Source organism: Lutjanus erythropterus, chromosome 8 (assembly GCF_056507025.1).
Source record: "Lutjanus erythropterus isolate fLutEry1 chromosome 8, fLutEry1.hap2, whole genome shotgun sequence".
Classification (NCBI taxonomy): Eukaryota; Metazoa; Chordata; class Actinopteri; order Lutjaniformes; family Lutjanidae; genus Lutjanus; species Lutjanus erythropterus.
Window position 1 is genome coordinate 32358512 of NC_139324.1, and position 27658 is coordinate 32386169.

Sequence of the window (27658 nt, forward strand, 5' to 3'; positions counted from 1 at the left end):
GTTATGCAAGATAATACAGACCTTGTGGTGAGCGGCTTCATATAGGAGCTACTTTCTAAACACAGAGTCCTCTTCCCCACGTCCTGCAGGAGACTTGCATGTTACATCCTGTTAGCTCGGAGTGCGATCTGCCCCTCAGGTGCAACAGTCTCCGGTCTCCTTCCTAGGTCCACACCTTTTTGTCCAGCTGATTTGACCGCATGTTCAAAAGAAGCCGACTGCATTTGTTGATCGTCTCAGGGTCCACTGCTCTTTAATCCAAGCCCCACATTTTCACTTTCCAAAGCCTGTGAGTGTATTTCTATCATAGGCGATTCATGTTTCAGCAATAAAGGCAAAACAAAAAAAAAAAACTGATTAAAGGAGAAAAGTAGCAAAGTTTGAAGGAGCTACCAGCTGCTGCATCTACATGTGCAGCCTTTGCCATAAAAAGTATAGTTCAGAATTAAGACAAAAGTTCCTACTTGAAACTGCTCACAACAAGGTTTGTGGATCATCTTGAGTAACTGGGTCATTATTTCTGGAAGGAGACATCGCTGTTGAGATTTTCAAATGTATATTTTTGGCGTGTTGATCGCCACAGGCCAACTGCGATGTAGTTCAATTATACTATTTGCGAGAGGGCAGAAATCTCTACAGTCGATATCTCCAAAACTCGACACCTCACACCACACCAGTCTAGATAGATAAATAGCATTACAGCTAAGATTTTGGGCAGAACTGCCCCTTCAACCATGTGTTTAAAAGCCTAAAAACAGGCAAACAGGGTTGGCCAACAACTCCTAATATTTCATAAGCTTTTCCCTCAGATGTATAAGGGATTTGGTTCGATTTCCCGCAGTGTTTATAAGTGAAAGTAAGGTGCAGAGGGCCATAAATATCCATGTGACACTGACAAAGGGAGCTGTTGGCTACCTAGTATCCCCATCCTTTGCCTCAGCATAGATGAGTCCCATGCTCTATTTGGACCTGATAAAACCTCTTTGATCTGAGCTTAGAGGAGACATTGGGAGCGTTTGCCAAGTCTTAACTCTCATTGATCTGCCTCTGGACAGCTGGCGCAGGTTACAGGACAAACTCAGTGGAGGTTGATGAGGGAAGAGAGTGACTGGCGCTGCTGCCAAGTGTGATTGTTTATAGCCAGATAGATTTGGAGCCACAAGGACACAGTTTCAGCTACCTGTCACCGTTCGAAGGACACACTGTCACCCGTGATCAATTCATGGCCAATAAAGTTTAGTGAAGTCAGAAAATGTTTGTCCTGTGTCAAAACTGTCTCAGCACATCATACTCTCCCTGACTACAGCTTAAGGAGTGAATGCATATTAGGACTCATTACAGTCTATTTGGCTCAAATTCGATTATGGTTCTTGCCTAGAGGTAAGAAATGCTCCCACAACAACTCACCTGCCAAAAACCTCTAATTCACAAACCCTCCATAGAATATGTCAATCTGTATGTTTCCTCACCGTAGCCAGCTCTGTGTCACTGCTACACTATGATATGTCTGTTAAAAAACCACAATGACAGCTTTCAGACCGATAAGACATGGCAGATCTATAAATGGTTTAATCCTATCACACTGACGAAACACTGGCCATTTTCAGACTACCTCTCATTATCATTTTCTTCAGAATAATTATATAATTACAAGTTTCCCCTGATGAATTTACAGTATATAATTCATGATAAAGATTAGAGCTGAATCAGTCGGACTCAGTGAATGTGGAGCTCAGAGATAAGCGTTCCCACTGGCTGACTGCTCCATTGTGCTGCCGCCTGCTCTCTGCTGCTGTTTTCAGGGTGAAACACCAAGAAGCAGATGAGCTAAAAAGCGACATCCTATTAATGGAAAGCTCTGACAATAGGTTGGCAGCCATAAGTATTAATTTGGTGATTTGCAGGTTCAAAAGACATCCACATTTTGAAAAGACTTTTAGATGCAGAAATGTGCAAACCCCAATTCCAAAACAGTTGGGAGGCTGCGTAAATTAAAAAATACAGGATGCAATGATTCGCAAATACTCTTTGACTTATATTCAATTGAATACAGTGCAAAGACAAGATATTTAAAGCTGAAACTGATCAAAGAAAGCCATATATCAAAAACATCCAAAAACACTGCTGACTTTTCTGGGGCCGATCTGAGATGGACAGACCCAAAGTGGAAAACTGTGCTGTGGTCTGCTGAGTCCACATTTCAGATTGTTAATTCTGGACGCTGTGATCTCTGGGAAAAAGAGGAAAAGGACCATCTAGATTGTTACCAACGCTAATACTAACCTCAGTTCCCAAATACTTACTGAGCGTTCTTAAAAGAAGCGATGCATCACAGTGGTAAACACGCACCTGTACCTGTAACATGTTGTAGGCGACAAATTCAGAATGACTGTACAATAAAGTTAATTAATTTGAATGTTAAAAATCTTGTCTTTTTTATTGCATTCAATTATATATAGGTCAAAACAGTTTTGCAGATCATTGCATTGTGTTTTTATTTATGTTTTACACAACGTCCCAACTTTAATGGAACTGGGGTTTAGGACCTACCTTAAAATGAAACAGTCATTAATCCCCTTAAAAAATGTTCACAAATAAACTGCATTTAGTCCCACTGTAACCAGAGTATCAAGAGGTTTTTAACCTCCAAATCACCAAGTCAGTGATAAATGGGAGCCATGACAAATCAGCCACTTGGAAAACCTTGATAACATGTCAGCCCTTAACGATTAGACCAGACCTTGACAATTCTGATTGTGGTTTTAAAAATTTAGACCAGCCAAAAGCTTTTCTTCAGCTATCTCAGAATGAGTGGGTTCAGCCAGACCTTTTGCTGGAACAGTGAAAATGCAGTGAGAAGACACTACAGTTGAACGGCCTACGAGAGGAGTCTGTCTGCAGATGCCCCTTAAATCACAACACCGTGTCTAATGTGAGCATCCCTGCAGACATACAGTAATCCATATCGAGTGTGTGTCTTTGCCTCTGGAAATATACAGTCACATAAGATTTTGTAAAATGAGCATTATATCCGAAAGATATTTTGTGTGGATGATGTGCTAGAAACAACACTTCCATCTATTTTATAAATAAATGGTTAAATGCTGGCAATTTAAGGAACTTTGTCACCTTTTAATTGGTCCAATATTTTGGTTTATGGCCCGTCCGTCTATGCTGTACTTTATGCAGTGGTCTAAGAAGTACTCTGATCTTTCAGTGAGGTAAAAAGAAAAAAGTAAATGTATCAGTGTCAAATACTGACAGTTTAGGTTGAGTCTATACATTGTTTTTAGATAAATCCAGCACAGTATGCCTTTCAAGTAGCCCACCTCAAGTAAAGGTATTCATTATGCATAGTGGCCCATTTATAGTATGGTATTATAATTAGGCCTATTGATGCATCTGTGTGTAAACCACTTAAATACTGCGGGTGGTAAAGGTTGAGCTAACTGATTTAGGTGAAACAGCTTAAGCTACAGTAATACACCATTTTAAAAGTCAATTTCTATTTTGCATCAAAGGTGAAATATGTAACACCCTAGCTTTCAAGAATAGTTACTGCAGTCCAAATTCAAAATAGTGGAGCAACTTTACAGTGACCAAGGTTGACAATGCTGAGAGGTCGTCTAAAATTTTGATATTAAAAATAAACATGTCTATCCTGCCTCTTATGTGAAATGTCTCCATGCTTTGTCCTCTGCTTGATTCAGTGGCAAACAATAGACAGTAGTTAAGTGGTTGTCTTTGTTGTTGCTGCATTTCCTTTGTGGTAGTTTCCGTCATGTTTCGGCTCGCAATTTTCCCTGTTGGGCGTAGGGTAACAAAGCAGGTTACCCTGTACGTGATCAACGCGTGCACAGTTTGACCTCAGACAGAGCCTCGTGATGACAGACTTCCCTGCCGTCTTCACAACTGCTGGAAAAAAAGGCAGATCTTAGAAAAGTGCCTGTCCTGCAGTGGCTTGACTTTTGAAAAGAAGAGCCAATCAAAATGTGCGACATCGGATTAGATTTAGATTCATGTAAAGTGAATAACTGTGGTGGTGTGTAGAATCACACAGAACAAAATAAAAACAGATGTTCTGCACTTGAATGGAGATTTGAAAGGAGAATATGCCGGCTGAAGCATTGTTGTTATCAAAGCAAGTATTTCAACTCAGCATGTTTCCTTAATATCTGATGACCTGGTACAGTCATCTCATATCAGACCAACATGTTTCTCCTTTAATCATCTAAATCTGCAAAGTAGGCTAACTAGTAACTAAAGCTATCAAAAAAAAAATGCTTTTAGTTAGGTATTTGATGCTATAAAAAAGGAGGTTTCATGTCATGATTGACTGAGCTTGGCCAGCAGAATGGGCATGAACGCAAAAGTTTGACCCCAACCCTGATCACTACTGCACAGACTGATGATGTCACCAGTGCAAGAAGGCAGCGCTCATATCTGTGATATTTTGGCTTCAGTTTCGTACAGTGGGAGGAAGTGGAGCTGCAGCATCCATCTTTATTTATGTCAGTGGGTTAAACAGTCACCCCGACCAACGCACCAAACTATGAACTGTTGCTATTCATGTCTGGTGAGAACGGCTGGTGCACAAAACACATTAACATGTTAAAAGGGTTGTGCTCCTTTCACATAATTATTTGAAACGCTCGCAGCAGGTAAAGTAAGGGACAAATGACCGTCTTCCAGTAATTGCATGTCTAACCGGAGCACATAAGTGGATGTCTTCTTTTCACAGTCGCCTGTCCCTTGGCCAAAAATGAGAGCTAAACAGCATTCTTCATTGTCCTCTCCCCGCAGCCCTCAGCCATCCACTCCCATAGAGATTTATCTGTCTGCCAGAGCCTGACCAGGCACCCTTGGGGAGCCTAGAAACGGCAGACCTACCCTGAAATGCCAAGGGTGTCACTGTGTCCTGTCAGCCTGGATTAGCTCTCTTCTAGCAGCTTCTGCAGCCTTGTTAGTGTGGGTGTTTGTGTGTTGAAATAAAACGAAGAAAGCAAAGGGGGATAAGGAGGAAATGAGAGAGAGCGTGAAAGAAAATGTGGTGAAATAGCCATTTAGCATCCGCCTTGAACTAAATTCTTTTCTTCACATTTATAGGTCAACTGCTGCTTGAAAGAAAAGGAGAAAATATTTCAGAATATTTGCTTTGCCCTCTTTCAACAGACACACTCATGAACAATTTCGCTATTTTCTGGTGTGACACTCAACATAATGAGAAGTCTGCAATGCAATAACAAGGCATATAATCATGAGGGTACATCTTATTTTTAATCAGGTTTTCATTTGAGTTCTGGAAAACTTTCTTTGCTCTTTCATCTCTCAAATTATCTGAGGCTTACATTTGAGCCGTGTAACAGGAAAAAAATAAAAATCTTTGATCCCACTCGCAGAAATAAAGGCGCTAACTAGAGCCATAAAGGGTTCTTCGGCTCTTCCCCACTGGAGAACCCTTTCTGGTTCCTTGTAGCGTACCTTTTATAAAGGTTTGACTTAGATTCCTTTCAAATTGGGTTATACCCAGAACCATCTGTGAAAGGTTTCTACAAAGGACCCTTCTATGGTGTACTGGTCTACTGAGAACCTTTTAATATTCCAAAGGTTTTTATATAGAACCCACCCAGGAGGCTCTACCAAGAACCCTTTTAGATTCCAAGGGTTTTATCTAGAACCCATGTAGGGAGTTCTATATTCCAAGGGTTTGATCTAGAACCTACCCAGGAGGCTCTGCCAAGAGCCCTTTTATATTCCAGCGGGTTTTCTCTAGAACCCACACAGGGATTCTACCAAGAATCTCTTTATATTCAAAGGGTTTTATCTAGAACCCACCCAGGGAGTTCTACTGAGAGCCAAGGACCCTTGACAAACTCTGACAAAAGTATTCGTCCAGGATTCAAAATCACTGGAAAACTCTTTCGTCTAAAGAGTTCTTTGGATGAAAAGGGTTCTTTAGTCTTGCAAAGATCCCTTGACAAACCCTTTCTTCAGAAGCAAATGGTTCTAGAACCCCAACCCGTTTAGGAATAACCCTTTTGGAACCCTTATTTCTATAGTATAGATATATAGTACAGAGAATCTTGAGTGTGAGTGCATTTGATGGAAGCCACAGGCACTTTTTGCTGTTGATCATTCCAGTCAGGGTAACATTGCGGTTACTGTACTTTTGTCATAAACCTCCATCTGTCCCTCAGGATTGTTGCTGGCAAAGGGAAATCTCCCACCTCGCCTTGTAAATAGCCAATGAACCATTGGAATCCTATAATTCTAATTTAGGGATTGGCTCTGTGTGACAAGGGCGTCAGGGCACTGGGAGATAAAAGCCTCTCCGAGGACCCATTAGTCCCTCCTACCATGCCTTTAATCAATGGGCTAATGTTTACTCTGCTTAGTGTGTCATTTATAATTAAAACTAGTACTGCTCATTAGTGTCCAACGGGCCCAAGGTAATAATTTTAATTCATAAAACATCAATTACATCCTAATCCTCTAAAGGCGCGGCCATCAAATGGCGATACCACAGATAAACTCGCCGTCACTTGTTTAATGAAAATTTAATGACTTCTAAGGAATGTGCGTTGAATTCCAGAGGAGATGAGTGTTTACCGTTTTTACAGACGGGGCAGCACTGCTCCGGCTCGTACACAGGGTTGACACACTCTGGGACGGCACAGTCGGACACCACACAGTGTACCTCATTATTTGGTTCGCAGCGGCACCATTCACAGGGTGACGGCTGTGGGCAGAAGAGGGAAGAGAAACGGAGAATCTGGGTTAGATGATTCAGTAGGTTTTACATTTATGAGCGTCTGTGCCATACATGATAAACGCTGGTTAGTTAAAGGGACAGTTCACCCCCAAAACAAAAATACACATTTTTACTCAGTCCTGTAGGGCTGTTTACCCATCTATACCGTTTTGACATGAGTTGCTGAGTTTCGGAGATATCAGCCATAAAGATGTCTGCCTTCTCTCCAGTATAATTGAACTAAATGGCACTAGTCCAGTGGTCCTTAAAGCAACAAAAAACTGAACAGCAATGCCTTTTTCCAGAAATCATGACCAAGTTTCTTTAGATAATCCACTGAACTTTCTAATAGAAAGAAGTGTGCCATCTAGATCTATTATATATGAGTGAAGGCAGACATCAAATTATCTAGATGGATAAAGAGGAAAACTATGTATTTTTGAGTTTGGGGTGAACTGTCTCTTTAAATAAATAAACCTTGTAAAAAATAACAGTAGGCTGCATACCAAAGAAAACGATGCACATTTCAAACACTTAGCAAACAGCTGGTTTCCACTTCTCACTGGACAGAAAATCAGTCATAATTGAAGATAACGGGGTGGCCAATCAGATTTCAGGGGTGGTCAATCCGCCCCCCAGCCCCCTCCTTTAGAAACACCCCTGCCAAAGCTCCCACCAAGCTTTGCAAATATCATCTTGAGTTTCTGCAATATGTATTTTTTGTGGGTACTTGCCAACACCAACCTGATTATTCTGGGAGGTCGTGACTTAAAAATCTTGTGATCCACTGAGTTAAAGAAACAGCCTGCTCTTGTATGCATTTCAACAAATATTTCCAATTAAAGTGTTCCTATTATATGCATCCCATACTGTCTTCATAAACAAAGAAGCCAGTTAATAAATAATTCACCAAGCCAGTTTTATTAGTCCACTTGCATCTTAACAAACCTCAGCCTGTAGCTGCCTTTGAATAAAATTACTAGAAATAACGAATAAGGGAGTCTATAAAGTAGTATTCATAATATTTAGTATTTTGCTGCATTCTGCTGCAGTCTGCCTCAGGAAACAGTTCAGAGGCTTATCTCACCACCTCTGCAACATGTAAATCAGTGCTGTGCAGCTCTCTGTGCTGCTACCTCATACTTGACTCTATCTTTACAAAGTCTCTTGACCGGAAAATGAACTGTAATGCAATTACATGGAGTGAAAAAATACAAACTGTTTCCAAATCACGAAAGGTCAACTGTTCATCATATTAGATTTTCTTTCTGCTCATCATAGTAAACAGTCTTTTGAGGGCCTCTCTGCACAGGGTCTGCTCTGTCAGCGACTCAGTGCTCTGTATCAACCTTAGAGGGTACAAGTGTTTCATATTTGATAACCCTTTTTCAGTTTGATAAAATATTGATTTTTCTTGGTAGACAGGTCAATGTATGTGGAGAGCTGCAACTGCAACCAAACAAAATGGCTCAGATGACTCATGATAAACTGAGTGAGTTACCCAACTGGAGGATTCAGTCCACAACTTGCCAAATTGCAGCCGTCAATATTTTAATGCAAATCAATTTAAACCGAAAGCTACTTTGTGATCACATTGACAGTGAGGTGACGGATAATGTGCTTTACTTAATATTGCTGTTTACATTTTTAAAATAATATTCTGACTGAGGGGTAAATGAGGAGATTGATACCACTCACAAGTCTGTAAAGTAAATACCAGCCCACTATCACACTGAAGCATGTAATAAACACCCCAGTCCACTAGAGCAGGGGTTCTCAAAGTGTGGCCCACAGGCCAGTGACGGCCCGCAGAAACATTTTTTGTGGCCCCTCAACGTGACATGAAACAGGGCTGGGATTTTTTATCTAATGCCTTGATATTGACATTGTGACAATATCATCATGACTACTGGTGCTGTCCCAAAATATTAACACAATGAGATTTTTGGTAAATAATAGAGCAGCTAAAGCGGCTAGAAAATTCTGGTAAATTCAGGAAATTCCATCATATCAAGATATTGATATAATACTGATATATTGCCCAGCCCTAACATGAAATGCATGCATTATACTCTAATCATCCATAGTCCATTTCAGTAAAGTCAGGGATTTTTGTGGACATCTCAGCAGTTTAATCTGGAAGCGAGATGCACAGCCCACCACTCAAAAATACACTGTATGGTTGAGGAGGAGGTTTCAGGAAAAATGGATCAGCTCTTACTTTGTCTGACCTCGGTGGACAGACAAAGTGATCTGCCTTTTGGTGCATGCTGGTGAATTTAATGTTAAATGGCATTATGAAACCAATCCTCCGAAACGTTCATGGGTTTTCCTGTGAGATCCTCCATTAGTATATATTCTGGTTTCCTAAATTCGTGTTGAGGATACCGTGTCAGTGTCACATTTTGCCTCACCTGACCATGAAAAGTACATGTGCATATGCATGTGCAGCACCAACAGGGGACAATAATGACGGGAGCAAAGGACGAACATACGTAGTATAAAAAGAAAAGTGTCTCAGAGTTTCCTGAACTTTAGATCACAACATTAAAAACATACTATAATCCCATCAGGAAAAGTAAAACATAACGTAATGTTTGGAGTCAGGTGGAGCTACCAGATTTGTGACTCTGCATACAAATTTAGCTAAATCCGGTGCTAAAGTTAGCTTAGCTATGTACACAAGGCAGACGTATAGCACTGCATTCTGCATCTCTAAGTCTTTGTACCCTACTGTGCAGTGAGCCAACAGCAAATTTCTTATCATCTGAAAGCAGCTTAAGACTGTTTTACCTCCTATTATTCAACTTTTCCGTCTCGTGGTAGAAAATAAACTATTTATCAGATGTATTTCCTCAGATGTCAGACGACTGTTTGGTGGGATTAAAATTTTTGATGTGAAAACATCTCTTAGATATCATGTTTATAGAGGACGAGAAAAAGTTCTCAGTATATTTTTTGAAAAATCAGACTCCTTAGATGGAAATGAATAAGTGCAATGACAAGTTGACAGGTTTTCCTGTGCAGCCCTGTGTCAGTGTCATGTTTTCCTTGCCTACATGTGACAAATTACAGGTGTGAGAACATGTAGTACCAGCAGGGGGCGATAATGATGGATGCAAAGGATGAACATATGTAAATCCACACAGGGAGTGTTGTTGGAGTGGATGGGAGGGCTGAACACTGGATTTTCCCTTTGGAAACCAGTACTAAATATTGATTGTTTTAAGGAAATACTTATTTTAACCCAATACAGAGCATACAACATATTATAATCCAAGATGGGAATCTAACATCAGTCCAGGCTAATCTCCACATTCATTCCACTGACAAAAGATCGAATTTACTGCATGTGTTTTGTTGAAACATTTTTTTCTGTTTACAGTTTATGCCAGGAACATACCTTTTGCTTTTAGATAAAAAAAGACAAACAAAAAAAGCATCCAAAATAGTTAAAAGCAGCCTTCAGTCTCAAGGGTTAGTCAATTGCACTTACATAATTAAAGCATCACGAATAAATATTTATATCTATAATGTCTGTGCAATTTTGTAGTGTTTGTTTTGCACCTAGCACTTCCTCCGAGCTCTGATTGGGCTTGTGTTTCTCATCATGAAGCTCTGGTAGCTCTAATAACTGGATAATTCCACCTGACAGAAGAGAGTAAACAGCTCTTTATTCTCCAGATTATTTCCATGCGTACACATCTCCTGCTTTCCTACAGCGCATGATGATGTTTTCTAAAACATACAAACAACTCGGGAAAGGAAGTGGGTATGTGCTGAGGGCGGTTAGTATGTTGTTTTCCCCTTTAAACGACAACCGAGTTCCTTGCTCGTGTAGATATCTGTAATTTTATAGCATTTAGCAGCACCACTTTCCTCACAGGCTCCATCTCATCTCGATCTTTTCCTCTTTCTCTCATTCTGTCTTTCTACAGTGATGTCCACTTTTTCTCCACACTGCTCAGCCATGCACACTCCATGCACTGACTGAAAGTTGTGTTGATGTGTATCTTCGTGCGTGCTACCGATCGCATGTGATGACAGACGGAGGTCACACAAACAGGTTAAAAGCAGGTGGGAGGTTTGCAGTCCCTAGGGCCTGTAAATTGTCTAGAGTTGTTTTTTTCTTTGTTTCATTTGGTATCTTTTAGCGCTGGCTTGACACTACAGGCCAATCAGCTTAACAGGCCACTGGGAATCATCCTAGTGGTCCTGATGGCCAATCCACCACTGCCAAACTATGATCTTTTCCTGAACCTTACCAAGTAGTTTTGGTGCCCAGACCTAACCAAAGTGCAACCATCACGTGAAATAAAACCTTTCACAACTAGGTGAGGTAAAACGTGTCACTGACATGGTATTGTCTAGCAGTTCCAAAAGCTTTTGAATGAAATTTTAATTTACTATACGTACTCATGTCCCAATACAGACGCACATTCTACCCTGAAAAGAATTTCTTTAAAAGCCTGCTGTCAAAGTGAACCCCAGTTTTTGCCATTCATGCAGTGGCTGGATGATGGGAATTATTAGAAGCCCTGATTAATTGCTGCCTAATTTTTTCCCCACCCACACTCTGATTGGCTAGTAAGCTACACATCGCCTCTGTTGGTTAAATTTGTTATAGACTATTTTGCAAGGCTATCAATACAAGTTTTCCCTGACATGTTGACTTGTCTTTTGGTTTGCCTTGACCATGAAAAGTTTGTGGGTGTGTTACGCCCTTTAGCATGAAATCTGCAGTATGGAAATGGGAGGAAACAGCCTCGCCCCATCCAAAGGTCTACCAGCATTTCTAAAGCTAGTTAATTAACACATCATTTCTGGTTTGTTTAGTTGCTAAGTAACCAGCAGAGGAAGGAAGTTACTAGTCAAAATCAAGAACTAGACTCTACATAAACTCCCCATAAAATGGCAGTGCTTTTTGTACAGTCTGGTTATTGAACGATTAAAAAAAAAAACAAGTTATATTGTGTTGATTAGTGAGCTTTAGAGGTGCTGTAGGCACATGTCACTCCCGTTGGACAGAGCCAGGCAAGCTTTTCCACCCTGTGTCCACTCTATATCAAACTGGCTCCAGCGACATATTTACTGTACAGATATAAGAGTGGTATCAAACTTCTTATCCAACTCTTGGCAACAAAGAAACTATATCCATATCCCAGAATGTTGGACTGCTCCTTTAAATGCTGGTTAATTTGCTCTTGCATTAATCATTATTTTGGCATTATGCCATCAAACACCCCAAATGCACAAAGTTTGCTCTGTTTCAATCTACTACAACTGAATTGTAGCCGCAACAACAACAGCTCCACTGTTCATAATCCAGTTTCGTGTGGAGATAAGTGAAACGGCTGTAGTAATACTGGATGCTTTTATCAGCCAATTTTGCCAGGATGCATTAAGTGTCACAAAATGGGAAGTGGCCATGCTTGTATTTTTAATGGAATTTGTGGCAGTCTGGATGCACTGCAGCCACAAATTGAATATGAGCAACATTAAGAAGGGGGGGCGGCAGTCACGGGGAAAGCGAGTGCACAACCCATTCTCTGATTGTTGCCTTACTTCCTGAACTTCAAACGATCTGTATGTAGAAATTTACAAAGTCATGCTTAAATCAAACACTTAACTGCAGCAAAAGATAAGACAATTCAGACATGAAACTAAAGATCTCCAATATGATGAGTGGTAAAATAGCTCTGCACGGGCTGTACCATTATTTTCTTATGGGGAGAACAGTAGCACCCGAACTAAGCTAAATTCAGTACTAAAGTTAGCTTAGATGTTGATGTACGTCAGGCAGACGTATAGTGCTGCACTTTGCCTCTGCAAGTTTCTGCGCCCAGCTTTGTGGCAAGCCAAGAAACAAATTTCTCATCATCTGAAGGCAGCTTAAGACTGTTTCACCCCCCCGTTGTTCCGCTTTCCTTTCTTGTGGCAGAAAATGTATAAAACTGTTTATCAGATGTACTTCCTCAGATGTGTCAGACAAATGTTTAGTGGGATTAAAACTTTGGGTGTGAAAACATCTATCAGATATGATGTTTATAAAAGGCAACGAAAAGGAAATGAATAAGTGCGAGAACAGTGGCTGCATTTAAGTGTGGAAATCTCTGTGACTTGTTTGTGTTCTGGTATTAAAAGCTGTATTCTGTATCTCTGCTTTAAAAGATTCACACTCTTAGTGATGTTAATGATGATCGATTCTGTCTGCTCATTTATTGTGTCTGTTGCATATTTCAAAGCTGCTGCTTCATGATGTAGAGCACATCTCAAGGCCTTTACTTTTCTATTGTTGCTTCACTGAAATGACTGGAGGACTTGAAGTACACACAAAAATTGTAACTCTGCTCTGATTAGAAATTCCTGTCATTAATTCAGTAATGCTTTAGAACACGACCCCCAACATGCATCATATTTCTTCCTAATTTACGGCATAGTTTTTTTGAGCTGATGGTGTATCAGTGAAGTAAGCACCGATATGTGCATGTAGGTTCAGAAAAAATATATGTGAAGTGAATAAGGAACTAACAGATACCTATTCTGCACAATATGACCTACTGTGCAACAAAATTAGAAGTTTATAGAATTTTATAAAGGCAGATACTATTTGCACCCAGGATGGAATAGCTAATGTGGCCATTTGCACCCAGGTGTATAGAGCTTAGTATTTGTAACTTAAACAGCCAAAATGGCTACACCCACTTAGCAGTTTCTAAATATGATCTTTTCTTAAACCTAACCAAGTAGTTTTGTTGCCAAACCTAACCAAACTGTGACTGAAAATTGAAAGTAATACCAAAAACTAACTAAGTCTAATAACAGATTTCACATTTTCACACAAAACTCTCGTCCTTGTCTCCAAGGACAGGACTCAAAACCCTCTTGTGTGTGGAATCTCTCCCTGGTGCAAATAGACACTCCATTTTCAGAATTTTTTTTTTTTTTTTTTCTTTTCAAAATTAGCATATACTCCAAGGTGTCATTGGAGGAGCACAGATGATGACAAAATGAGGGCAGCACAGTTCCTAAATAACTGTTGTTTGCATTTGTGTTCTAACTTTGTTTGTTTCAAGTTCAGGTTCAACTTTATTTGTAGCCAACGGGCAGTTGACTTTGCAGCATTAAGTGCAACATTAGAAACACACATGGATGACAAAAGGAAACATTAAGAGTAACAAATGAAGGGGTAACAGATTCAGCGTGGCATCAAAGGACGGCATAAACATCAAAGAACAACAACTAAAACACTGATGACTAAGCTGGCAAACCTCTGCATAATATATGACCAGCATAGCATTAGAAAATATAAACAAGTTGTCCAGCGACAGCAACATATAAACAAAATATCTTTCTAGAACTACAGAGTCAAGATGAGCCGGCTATCTCCTGTTTCCTGCATTAAGGAGGATAATGGCTGCGGGGATGAATGCATGTTTGTTTGTTTGTTTGTTTGTTTGTGAGGGGAATCTGCAGCGGCTGCCAGAGGGTAAGGACTGAAACTCTTGATGAGGCGGGTGGGTGTAGCCAGACAGGATGGAATTTGCCCTCTTCACCACCTGACCGTGGTACAAAAGAGACAGGCTACTCTGCTGGACTCCTACATTTGGCTGCTCATGCTCACTGTTTTTGCCAGTGCATTGTTGGATTTCATATTTAGACCTCCATCCAAATGTTGAGGGACAATGCTAATATTGATTCAATACACAGTTTGTATAAGAGAGTCAACCTACATCAAACTTAGCGAGTTTATGAAAGCAGAAGAGCCATTGTTGACCTCCTCTACACACCATTTCGGTAATATTTTACTGTATATGATGTAAACTTACAGTATGGAATACAACATTGTACTTGTATCTGCAGCGGACTTCAGAAACCTGAAGTTCAGCTTTATGTGCATTAAAACATCACAGTTGTACGCTGTACGTTGTGGGCCGTCATGTAAAGCTTTACCAGAAATTCCTCTCATACCCTCACCGGTCCCCTCATGTAAATAAACCACGTCAAAAAAAATTCCCTGTCACAGAGTTAAACACAGCTATACTGTAGTTATCCACCTCTCTGTCAGTTTGGTGACAGAGAGGTGGACGAGTTGGAGCGGAAATGTACCAATTAAACAGCGAGATGTTGTCTCATACATATGGAGGATGGGCTACATTTTGTCGAGCTGACAGACTTAATCTGCCGGGGCAGGCAAGGTGGGACTCAGGGTCAGTGGTGGAGCATAAAAGGGCTGCGTCTCGATTCATGATGTCACGGCTGCATTTCAGGTTTATGATTCTGCTCCTCTCTCCAGCAGGGTATTTGGCTTCGTCTTGGTACAGGTAATTAGATATATAAAGCTTTCTTAGCTTTGTTGTCCCTGAGCTTTCTGGGTTGAGTGCAGAGGAAGTGCCTTAACCTTGGGCAAGATATAACAGCAGTTATACCTTATTTTAAATTGACACTACCAGCAGCAGAAACCCAGGTTCAGTAAAGATTATGTTTGCTAATAATAAATATGTCTCATCAGGGAATTGAAGCAACGGTAGTTTGCAATAATGAGCTTCATACTGTGTGTTTATTGTAGTCTTTAAATGGTGGCCAATCTCACTTAGTGTGTTTATGTGCACATTAATATCCCTGTTATTATTTTGTAGAATACCAGTCATACGTTTTTGCAAATGTAAACATTATTATTCTTATTATTCTGGTTTCAGAAACCTGGATAAGTGCTTAAACCATTTTTTGAGAAGCCTAATATGTTAGCTGGCATTAGTGGTGTCACATTATTGCAGATAACCATGATATTCAAAGCATGCGATATTGATATCATGTTAATAATACACATATGACAACATCACGTAAATAATCCAGCACCTCTTAAACATACTGTATGCTTTTAAGTCATTTTTGATTCTTTCTACCCTCGCCTTTCCTCCTTCACCCTGCTCCTCCCCCACCCACACGCATCTTGTCACTATCCATTTTTGTACACTTTTGTACAGTTATGGTCACAGACTCTCTCCCCCCCTCTCTACACTTGCAGAAGAGACAAAATGCACAACAAATGCAGTAGAAGATAAATTTGACTGGTCGCATTATTTTGCAGTTTTTCCACACTAAACATATACTAGTCGTTTTAAAGTTAGTGTCTGGCCTGCCTTTAAATTTTAACTTGACTGAATTTAAAAAGACAAGTCGATGTCATTTTGCAATAAATCGTGAAGACAAGTTCATGTGTTTTGAAAAGACATGTAAACTTGATATTATTGTACAAAAAGCTCAAGATGTTAAGTTGGACTAACTATTCAGTAACAGTGATGATCATTAAAGTCAAATTTGATTTACTTTTACATTTTCTCAGTTTGAAAAGTCAATTCTTCGGTTCACATTTAATTTCACACAACAATTTCCAGCTGCAGCTGCTCCTGTTAGAGCTACTTTGTTCCTGCATTGGCACAAAGACAATGTGTGAATCTGCTCCCAGTGATTTTTTTGTTTTGTTTTGTTTTTTATCATTCTTCAATCTTTAAAAAAAGAGTCTCAATTTTAACTTTCTCCCCCACTGGGGAATCTGCTAATATGCTAATCATGTTTCTTCAGAAACTTAATTTAATGAGTTTGCTGAACTTTGTACAGCACCTTCATTCAACTCATCGTAAGTCAAAATTCTTCAAGTTAGAGGAACTCATGTTTGTAAGTTCTGAAATGTTCTGGAAATCAATATTGGAAAATTCATTGTAAGTTTAATTAACTTGAATAAATAAAAATCTGATATTGTGACGGCCCGAGCTGGAGTAGAACCTGAGGTAATGTGGCATCAACTTAATCACATTCTGCAAACGTCCTCAACTTGAGTCATTTAGGTATTAGTCAGTAAAACATGGACATGGTCTACACATGGCTGGAGAATGTGGTGAAATCTGAGAAGCTGCATGGTAGTAATGACCCTGAATTCAAACATCGTCCCAGAGTCTGACCAGAAGGACGAAGAGACTCACATCCTTATTATGAAAGGCTTCCTGCTTTACAGACCTTTGATTGATGCACTGAACCAACATTACTTTATTTCCATCCCATATAAAAAATGCAAAAAGAGGAGTTTCTCTGAGAATTTCCTCCCTGAAGCCAGTCTGATGGTCACGTCTGCACCATGTATTTGAAACAGAACAGAAATTCTGACCCTCTAACACAGAGGATGAACTCTCATCCTTTATTACTGCTGATAAAATGAGAATACAGCAGAGTCATGGCAGCCAGAAACAAAAATAATGAGTAACCAGGGCTGTTATAGTACATGCAAATTTCATAACCTGAAGAATAAGACTTAAATCAGGATACTAGTGTCTATGTAAATGTGCGACTAATGCGAGAACAACTAATTGATCCTCTCTGTGCAGTTCAGGTCTGATGACCTTCATTAAAGCGTCTATGAACACGATCATCACAAAAGCATCCATCTAATAGCTATTACTGCTTTCTCTGCTCGTAAAAACAACATAACATTCTTCTCCTTAACAGAGTCTTTACTTCCCGGCGGATGGTCGATTACATGTTAGTTTGAAGTATCTAATTATGGGTAAAAGCACAAACAGAAATTCTCTGTAGGAGCAGGACAATTAGTTAAGTGGATGGTAAGGATCCAGCTCACACTAATTTTTTATTAATATTTGATCGGCTGCCAAACATACAGCAAGGACATCCCTCTAAAACATAACAATGGGAGCAATTAGACAGTTTCACTAGAGTCTGCATATGGCACAGACAGAGTTTCCCAGCTCCCCCATAAGGCATATTAATATCTTAAAAGGACAGAGAAGGAGACGATTAGACATCATATAGTCCTTAAAATACACATTAGTGCTGCAGGAGCAAGTCTGCTAAACCTTTCATTTGTTTTTCTTTGCAAATGCATTGTCTAAAATGTGAGCTGATGAATTGTAGGAATAAAGCAAAATTAAATTCAACATAAGAATTAATGTATTACTTATTTGGTTTGAGGCGATGCAATCAATATTTTTGAAAATTAATGTGAGCCAGGAACAAGAAAAGTCGGCTTTTTGTTTATTGCTCACATTCATTTTTCAGCATTGTAACTGACAACAAATAGGCAGCTGACTTCTGGACATACTGAGAGTTTTTCTTCTCCAAATTTGTGTCTTGCTCTTGCAGGTACCACTTCATCCAGGTTGCATTACAGTTTTTTTATACACGGTAACATGCATTTTTCAACACTCTGCTTCACTCGGCACAACAGAATGCTATCATTGCTTTGACACAAAATGCATTGAATGACCACATCTTTCAAAACTCAGCCACCACCTCAACTCTGTATATTTACAGCTCGTTCTCACTCTCAATATATCATATACAGCAACTTGGTCGGTGCCCGTATGATTCAGAATATGACACTGTCGGTACCCCTCTAACATCATTCTGGAGGCATCCCTCTGGTGTTATGTTTTTATGTGCTGTCGAAGTCAGAAGATGTAATATATAAAAAGTGATAAAGCCCAAGACAGACGAGGTGGAATGGATAAATCGTTCAAACAAACACAGGACTTTCACTCGAGAGAACAGGCTGATCTAGATGGGTGGCATGGGGTGTCAGTTGCCTCCCTGAAAATATGCTTGGCACCCCACCTGCAACCCCAGTTTTGGATGATGTAATTCAAAAATACATACATGAAAATTTGTGCCTGGTTGCAAATTTACAAGCGCAGCTCTGATGTCCAAGTGCAAGTAAATGCAGCATGAGATGATGCTCCCGTGGACCCTTTAAATCTGCATTAAGCAATATGCAGCATGTTTTTTTCTTCTGTGTTGGGTTGTTGGAACTGAAGTGAGCTGCTGGGCTGATTTAGACTGAGAGAGTTGCTGGAGGTACATTTGTGACTGACTGTTTGTGAGTCGGCTTGCGGGGCTTATCTATAGTGTTAGGGGACCATGGGTCCACGGCGAGCTAAATTTGAGGTCTGACCCCAAAAAATCCTGAACACAGAAATCGTGAACAACAGTTGAACAGTTTTCAGCTCAAATGTCTGAATTCTCTTTACGCAGACTTTAAATTTCAATTTCACCCAGCCCTGCTGTCCAGGGGGTAGACTCTCTCAGTCCCAGCTGCTCACAATGACTGCTGATAGCTTTTTTCCCGCTAAATATGTGTGCAGGGTCGCCAGCTCCCACTATATGAAATGGCCGCAGGCGCAGATGGATAGTGGCGGGGTTATTTTGTTGAAGCGCGTTTTGTTACTAGTAATAGAAGGTTGTGTTTAATTGTGTGAGGGACGAATTAAACCTGACTAAACCCAAACATTCACCAACGAGTGGCTCCAATTGCTTGCAGCTACTATCATCTCTGAAACCGCAGACAAACATTTCTAAACTTCAGATCAGTCATGCAAGTGCAACGTACAAAAGCAGCCAGTTTTGAAAGCACTAAAATCACTCAATACAAGCCCCAAAACAAAAGACAAATTAGTCAGAAAAGCAGTGACAATTCATTCAAAGCCTGGTACCTGAGAGTTTTCACTTGTATCACATCTTCAAATTGAACCTCAGAGAAAAAGACTTTTGCCTTTTAATTAGCATTACTGGATAAACACTAAATGTCTTGGCAACATTAATGAGTGGCTTCACAGAGTGACTGTTGGTTTTTATATGTAGGTCTCTACCTTGGAGCCAAACCCTTAATGGAAGATTGCACTGACATAATTACTGATCACTTTGAATCTTGTTTCAGAATCTGTTGGGAAAAGCTGCAGAGAGAGGGATTAAAGGTGTCCCCTTTACTAATATCTATCTATCTATCTATCTATCTATCTATCTATCTATCTATCTATCTATCTATCTATCTATCTATCTATCTATCTATCTATCTATCTTTAAAAATAACTTAATGATCTATTCTGCATATTACATGTGAGGTGATGGACTTATGTTCAATGAAAAAAGACGTATGTCTGAAGATTTTAAAAAATAACACAATGTATTGATTTATAATGCCACTTTTAGATATTTCTACAGTTATGTGAAACCAATACTCAGTGTTGACTTTGTAAGTTATGACATAACGCTACCTTAACTTATGCAACTAACATACTTATTTTAAAACATGATCTTTTCCTAAACCTACCTAAGTCATGTTTATGCTTTTATTGTGAAAGTCTACCCAGACATTGCATATTTATTATCACTAACTTGATCAAAAGTGACACTGGCGATTAACTTGTGGCCAAATGCAGAAGACTTGTGAACGTGATGTCTCAAGCTCACGCCTTGAGGGAATTCCTTCAAAATTGTCACAAATGTTTGCTTGGACTCAAGGATCAGACTTCAGAGGTCAAAAGTCAAAGGTCACTGTGACCTCATGTCTGTCTCATTCTTATGAATGCAGTATTTAAGGGAGATGAAGGAATTTTTAAAAAAATTGGTACAAATGCCCACTTGGACCTATGTTTTTGCGATAAGTCAAGAAATCATACGCTCATTATGACACCATTCAACAAAAATGTCTAAAAGGATACTAGCAGTGCTGGAGAGTGACTACTTTCATATAAGTAGTTACATGTAAGATTACAAAGGGGTGACATTCAAATATTCTTTTTGGGTTGCCTGGCAGAGATCAGCACTCAAATGAGAAACCTCTTTTTGTATTGTATTACTGGAATTACTGTAGTTTCATTGTGTGCACTTGGAAGTATTCTATGTAAAAAAAACGTTGCAGCATTTTTTTATTCTTTTCTCGCTGTAAGGTTACATTATCTGTGTAATAAAGAAGTGACATTCTTTTCGGTCAGTTGCACCTTTGTTTATGATAAATCAGTAATATTATCCTTAGTTAGGTCCTGAGATGTGTATTGCGTGTTTTGGTGGCATGAGCGGCTGGGTCTGATATTTCTCGGGCTGAGCTGCATTTCCATTGTAAGAACTGTGTGAAGGACTTTTGAAAAGGTGGACTCATTATAGAGGAATGTGTGTCACCAATTGTAAGAAACTGTCACGTACAAACTAGAGGACCGACTGTGAGAGACAGTGCTGTTTATTCACTATCACAACTGGCCTTTAAAAAGAAATAATTTCAAAGCAGAAGTGGCATTTCTCTGTTGGTTATCCTGGAGGATTGACCTGTAAAGCAGCTCAGGTGGAAACCTGCGAGTGTAGGTGCTTCACAGGCACCAGTATATTAAAAAATGTCATTTGAAAAAGAAAACTACTCCATGTACCTATATGGACACATTGGATATTCCTTCAATATATTCAGTGGCGCCTGGTGCTCTCAGTGCGTCCTTTTGTGTGAGGTCTTCCGTGAAGAGGATCAGTCATGCCTCAGCCCAGACTCACAAAAGAAAACGGAGCACCAGCACCAAATTTAGACATGCTGCCAGATGTTTTGGTGAAGGAATAGTCTCCGGTCGTCCCCGTCTTATTGGCTGGGTATTAGAGTGAATCAGCTGTCATGCTTTTCACTCCCACTCTGAGACAAGTGGAGACGGGGCAGGGAAGCAATGAATAGTCAAATAACCTTCAGCGGGGCAAATGGTAATGTGAAATACTCTGAGGCTGCACAACAGGGTCACAGGAATTTCACCCATGCGGTTAATAGGAGTGACGGGAATGGGTTGACAGTCAAGCTGCATGCTGCTGTTGTCCAAGTCAAAACAATATTTTACCGGTGGTCAGGGAATACAGAGAGAGGGAGGAGGCAAGACTAGTGGATGAGTGGGAGATGAAAGCTAAAAACACCCTTGATACTTGCACAAGGATAATTTAAGTAGAAGGAAGTTCAAACCAGAAAAAAAAAACTTGTTTGAAAATTCTTTGTGGCCTAATTGTTTGCACTTAATAATTTCTTCTAATTAGGACCCTTGTTGCCTCTGGCAGATTGGAAAGGAAAATCAATTTAAGCAATCATTTTTACAGCTTTTATAGCTGTTTTGTCTCATAGGTGTCAGTGCTGAAAAGCGCAGTCACTAATTACTGTTGTGTGTGATGTGTAGGCAGCTCCGTGTGTGTGTGTGTGTGTGTGCATGCTGTTTTTAAATCATTGTTGTAACTGCACACGTGCTTTCACAGTACGTTTCTATAATTACGGTACATCATGTTCTGTAGAGACTTTTGTTGTGTTGAGAGAACAATTAAAAGTTACAAAAGCAGAAAAATTACAAACCAATTTCTATCATCTATGATAGGTGCAGAGTTTTTAAAAGCAATGTGTTGTTCTCTGAAAACGAAATTGCCTCAACATGTGAGCTCTACTCAGTCGTAGGCCTTAAAGCTGCTGGATAGATTAGTAGCTGTCTTGTGGGGATTTAAGGTAAGGTGAGTAGAAATTAAGTATTAGGGCTGCATTTTTTAGCAGTGAAATTATGTGCAAATTAATCAATTAACATTATTTTCCTCTACAGTAGAAATTGCTCAAGATGTCTAAAATTTATTGGGTGTACCTTTGGCACTGAAAATGTTGGAGCCCTCCCCCCTTTTCAACTCTGCATCCCTTCCCCAGAGGGGGGATCGCAGGAAGCACGGACGGGATTGTTCACATTTGAGTTCACATCCCAGCCCTAGCCTGACGATCTGGGATCTGAACTCACCCTATATCTCCTGGTTCTTGATTGCAGCTGCGCCGAGGCCAGAGGCACGCCGGCAGCCATGCTGGGCGGACTGGTCCCTTCCTCAGCTGATGGGGAACCCTGTAGGTGAAACACCTACTAAGGTTGAGTGGCATGACTCTCTCACAGGGCAAGAAAACAAAAGAGAAGATAATACACCCACTGCTAGAAAATCTGCACCTGCAAAGTCTACACTCTATTAAATATTGTGCTGCTAATAGTTAATATTTAAGTGCACGAGTTGGTACTGGGAAATGTACTTCAGACTAAGTTGCTGATGCATGAGTTATACCAGCATTAGATTCAACAAATGGCATGCTGACATTGCACTGCAGTCAGCTGCTTTGTGAATGCCCAATACCACTTGCATGACAATGACTGACCTATTGCATGATGGGATTTTCAGCATAATGAAACTGGAAAATTAGCCAAGTGTTGGTTGATGCCAAACTAAGTATATCAATCCATCAATTCCTCATTCAGACATACACATCCGAGCAGTGTAAAACCTGTGCTAGAGTACTCGCATTACTTTTGTGTTGTAACAAGCAGTGCAACATGTTTTGCATCAGTTTAGTCGATCAGTTATTTAGTAATGTTTTCAAACCTGTTACCGATACGATGCCTGCATGCAGACCCTGATGGTGACTGTCTTTGCATTTGAGACAGAGGATATACACAGGCTTAAAATGCTGTCAGAAACATATTTTAGCGCCCTGTTAAGCTACAAGATGAGAAAGATTGTAACCAGATGGCCGCCATTTTGGCTCCTGTGTCTAGATGAGAACACCAGACCCATGAAAGATCTTGTGAGGGTGATCATTTTAATCTAAACTATGATCCCTCCCTAAACCTAACCAAGTATTTTCTGTCCCTAAACCTACCCAGATCTTTAACAAAACATTTTCACATTATAAAACATAATAAGTTTGTACAATGTGCACAATGAATAAACAACATGTACACATTTGTACAAAGTTTCCAATAAAGACCGTCAAACTTAATATTCTGTTACTTCATCACTTATTTTGCCTAAAATGCTTTCAGAAACATATTTTACTGTACTGTTTAGCTAGGAAAGTTACTCACTAGCCTGCCATGTTGAAAATGGACAAGGGGAAGACTGAGAGGGACTCACATGCACAAACATGCATGCACATGTGCACAAACCCGTACATGTGACTGGCCGGGCTAAACAGATAAGCTCAGATAACATAAATACAGGGACTGTGACTTTATTCTCTGCTCAGGAACTCACTACTCGGCTATGCATAGCAAATAGTTGTTTGCTAACAGCTAATAAGGATAAATGTTGTATTTAGCAAATTTAAGCATCTTGAAACATTATATACTGTATATAATCCCATGTTTCATTGTTTTCATAGAGGCAGCTGTGTTAGATTGTCAGGACAATATCATCAATAATGCAAGGAATCACAAAGGGCTTTTAATTTTTGGTGATGCAAAAGTACTGTAATGAGTTACTTTTCTCAGAAGGTAATGCTGTATCATAACAAGTTACTTTTCAGTAGGAGTAATCTTGTAATATAAGAAATTACTCTTAAATGTAATGCTACCCACCACTGCATCCATGCCTCCCAGAAGCTCTACACTGATCACATCTCTCCTGCTATCATTCTGAGATGCTGCGTCTCTGCATTTCTTCTCCATCACCTGCTCCTGAATGTAAGTGCAAACGTCTGCACTATGTAGCACAATCACCGCCAAGGAAATGCCAATGAGGCCCACACCAAAGGTTAACCTGTCGGCATCTCTAAACGGGGGTCTTTATGCGGGTACTGACGACCTTTGATTTCCTTGAACACAGCGGGGTTCCGAAGCTTTCATGTCCTCGCTGAAGAGACCCAACCTTCCTGCAGGATGCGGAAGGAGATACTGGGGTTCCTTGTGTGGTCTGAGATAGGGGAGGAGGATCATCCTGCACAACAGATTGCGTAGAGTATTTCAATCATGCCATTTTCACTAAGATGGCCAATAAGAACAAATGATGAATGTTTTTTTTCTGCCTCAAGTACAAAGAAATGTCCTTCACTCTGCGGGCCCTCCAGTCAAGGTTAGCAGGAGGGTGAGCTGCTCTATTGATGGACTTGATCTCACATCAAACTGTGAGGCTTATGCACTCACGGCGGCCCTTACAAAATCTGTGGGCTTGCATCCCAATGCGGGGCTGAGCTTGATGCTGTCTGACGTGCAAACACACCAATCAGGACAGATTAAGTACATAGTTTTTAAATGGGCTGAGCTCTTACACACCTTATTAACAGCAACACTATGTCACTTCCATCCTCATGTGCCAATGTATAATGCATAATGCATGATATTCTCATTATCTTGATTATTATTTTTTGATTAATCAACTAATCATTTAATATAAACAATGTTTCTAGAGCCCTGGGTAACATCGTCAAATTGCTTTTTGTCCAATTAACAATTCAAATCCCAAAGGGTTTCAATTTACTGTAATGTAAAACACGGAAGCAGCGTTTTGACAGGACGAACCAGCAATAACTGACAGTTTTCTTGCCTTAAATGTTTAATTGCATTTCTAAATTGCTGCTGATTCATTTTAATGTCAACTGACTAATCAGTTAATCAGTTGTTTCGGCGCTTGCATAATGACCCCGACTAGAGGCATAAAATTCCAAGTTAATAATGGAAAACCAGGATGCTAGGACTCGCCACTCATCTAGCTGAAGGTACTCGAGGCAGATATATGCCAGTGAAAATGAAAGGTTTTAGATTACTGAATTCTTAACCTTTTCCTTATGGTTCTTCTGTTTTTTTTGTCTAATTTCTTCCACAGATAAACTGCAGCTGAATGGTTCATAATGACCCGTGTTTACATGTTATTTGGCGGAAGTCACCGCGTTGCTCCCTGCCTGCTTCGATTTGTGTCAGCGACGTGACATGCTAATATTCACAGGTGCGATTTTCCAACATCCTTCAGCGGTGATTTCTTTGCTTTGCCTTGAAGTCATTATGAAACAAACCTGAAACAATAGCACTACAGCTTACAAAACATTTTACTGAGCCTGAGGCCCTGCACGGCAGCTAAAGAAAAGTAGAGAAGGAGACTGGGACCCGACCGATACTGAGACAGTAAAGCACAGTTTACTCGTGGGAGTCACTGGGGATTTGTTAAACCCAAAATGAAACTTGGAAATCATGTTCATTTGCAACTATTCTGCAAAAGATATTTTAGCTAGTAAACAGGCACGGTCAGGCAGGTTGATGTTTGTTCTGACAGTGGTAGTTAGCTTGTACGTTTCCCTTACTTTAAAGGTGCACACATCAATAGTTTTATATCAATAATGGGTAAAATAAACGTGTGTAATGTGAAAGGGGTTGCCTGAAGTGACACACCCCCGAAGAATTATCACAGACTCTGCAGTTCCCCTCAGCTTATCGAACATTTTAGCATTTTTCAGCTAATTGTTTTAGTTTTATGTGCTACAACTTTAATGTTTCAGTTAAAGGGAAAATAAAATAAAATAATAATTATAATAAAAAAAAAAACCTGGATTGCAGTGCTATTTATCCATCAAGATTGTTTTGGTGTGAGTTGCTCAGTTTTGGAGATATTGACCATAGAGATGTCTGCCAGTTTCACAGCTCACAGCAAGGGATGTGTGGATTATCTTGAGTAACTGGGTCATGATTTTTGGAAACAGACATTACCATTTGAGTTTTTCAAATGTATTTTTTTGGCACTTTGAGCACCACAAGCCGGGTGCCGTTTATTCCATTATAATCGAGAGTGGGCAGACATCTCCTCAGCTGGTATATCCAAAACTCTGCAACTCACAACAAAACAATCTGAATGTATAAATAGTATCACAGGCTTTTTAACTGTCAGTGCTCTCATCAGTCTCGTCCCAGGGTCACGCTGGACAGTGGTTGCTGGCGAAAAATCTCTGTTAATCTAACTGTATGCTACCTGTGCAACAACAAACAGCCGACAGACAAACTTGATGAACACAGAGGAGCAATTAGAGCCAAATATTTCCCAAAACAGAGCAAAAAGCGTGAAGACACACAACTCCAAATGTATGCCAATGTTACTCTGTGTCTGCTGGATGTATACGTTCATAATATGTCAATGTTGTGTTTACAGCTTGTCCAAGAGGACAAAAAAGCAAACAAAGAAAGTAATTAATATTGCTTGAACTGGATCGTTTTATCGCAAAGACCTTAACCAGTATGTTTTCCTTACAAAACATTTCCATAGTATTTTTAGTGCGAAATAATGGCAATATGCTCTCTATATCTTTATCATGCTGGAGGAATGAAATGCTCATGCTTTCAGAGAGCAAGGACAAGGCCTAGACTTGAATGAAGTAAGAAGCTGCTGGCAAAGTTTATTAAATTTAGATGTATGTTGGGTAAAATTCTGAAATGAAATGTTTTGCCTGTATAAACCCGAAGGTTCCCTGATGTAACATTACATAAACTGTTCTTATTAAGATTTACACATCGTTTGATCTCTGGTATCTCCACAGTGATTACCAATAGCTACAGCTGAACAGTCCAGCTGACAATGCTAATTGATTTTGAATATTCTTTTTAAATCTTAGTTTCAAGTATTCATTTTGTTCTGGAGTGTGTGTTTCATTTCCAGCTGCACACAAAAGATGACTGAGAGGTTCTCCTCTTTACTGCACCTGATCAGGAGAAGTGATTTCTAACAGAGCTGTTCTTGGTTTGTGCGTCAAATATTTGTAACCTTTCCACAGGCATTGTAACCACATGGCTGACATTTTTCGTGACCAAATTGCTGGGATTAAAAACTCAGCAAAACCCATATTTGGCTGGTTATCATTATTCCACTGATTGAATAGAGTGTCTGATGACGTTTTATCCACTGGGTGGAAATGTTGTGCAAAGATAATGTCTGAAAGCCGAGAAAAAAACAGAAGTTGACTGGTGTGAAGCTCCTCTTTAGCTATGACCTTAAGTGACACTTGACAAGAAAATCCATCATCCCCCTAATAATTTTATTTTTATTGAATGGCGGAAACATAACAATAAAATTTATCCTTATGTTACCCTGAAAATGTGTGTGACCGCCTGGTTGAGCTGCCTGTTTAAGGTAAACTGACCCTGAATTTTTCTATAATGAAAAATCACTGAAACACTTTTGTTATTATTTATCCATTTCTTTCTGTTGAAAACTGTTATTGCTGTTGTTAGCATCAGAACTGTTGCATGGGCTGTGCAAAGTGTTGTCCTGCACTGGGCCTCGCAGTCTATGCAGTGAATATGCCTGAGCCCCAGAGCGTGCGTTTTATTGTGA

General features: G+C 39.8%; 1 protein-coding gene across 2 annotated transcripts in view; it reads right to left on the reverse strand.

Annotated features, from left to right (window-relative positions):
- vwc2l (von Willebrand factor C domain containing 2 like) overlaps positions 1-27658 on the reverse strand; it is a 41730-nt gene that overhangs the window by 6382 nt on the left and 7690 nt on the right. For both annotated transcript variants that reach the window (XM_084724110.1, XM_084724109.1), the window contains exon 3: positions 6610-6739. In XM_084724110.1, the coding sequence (XP_084580236.1) occupies positions 6610-6739 (130 nt within the window). The remainder of the gene's footprint in view (positions 1-6609; positions 6740-27658) is intronic.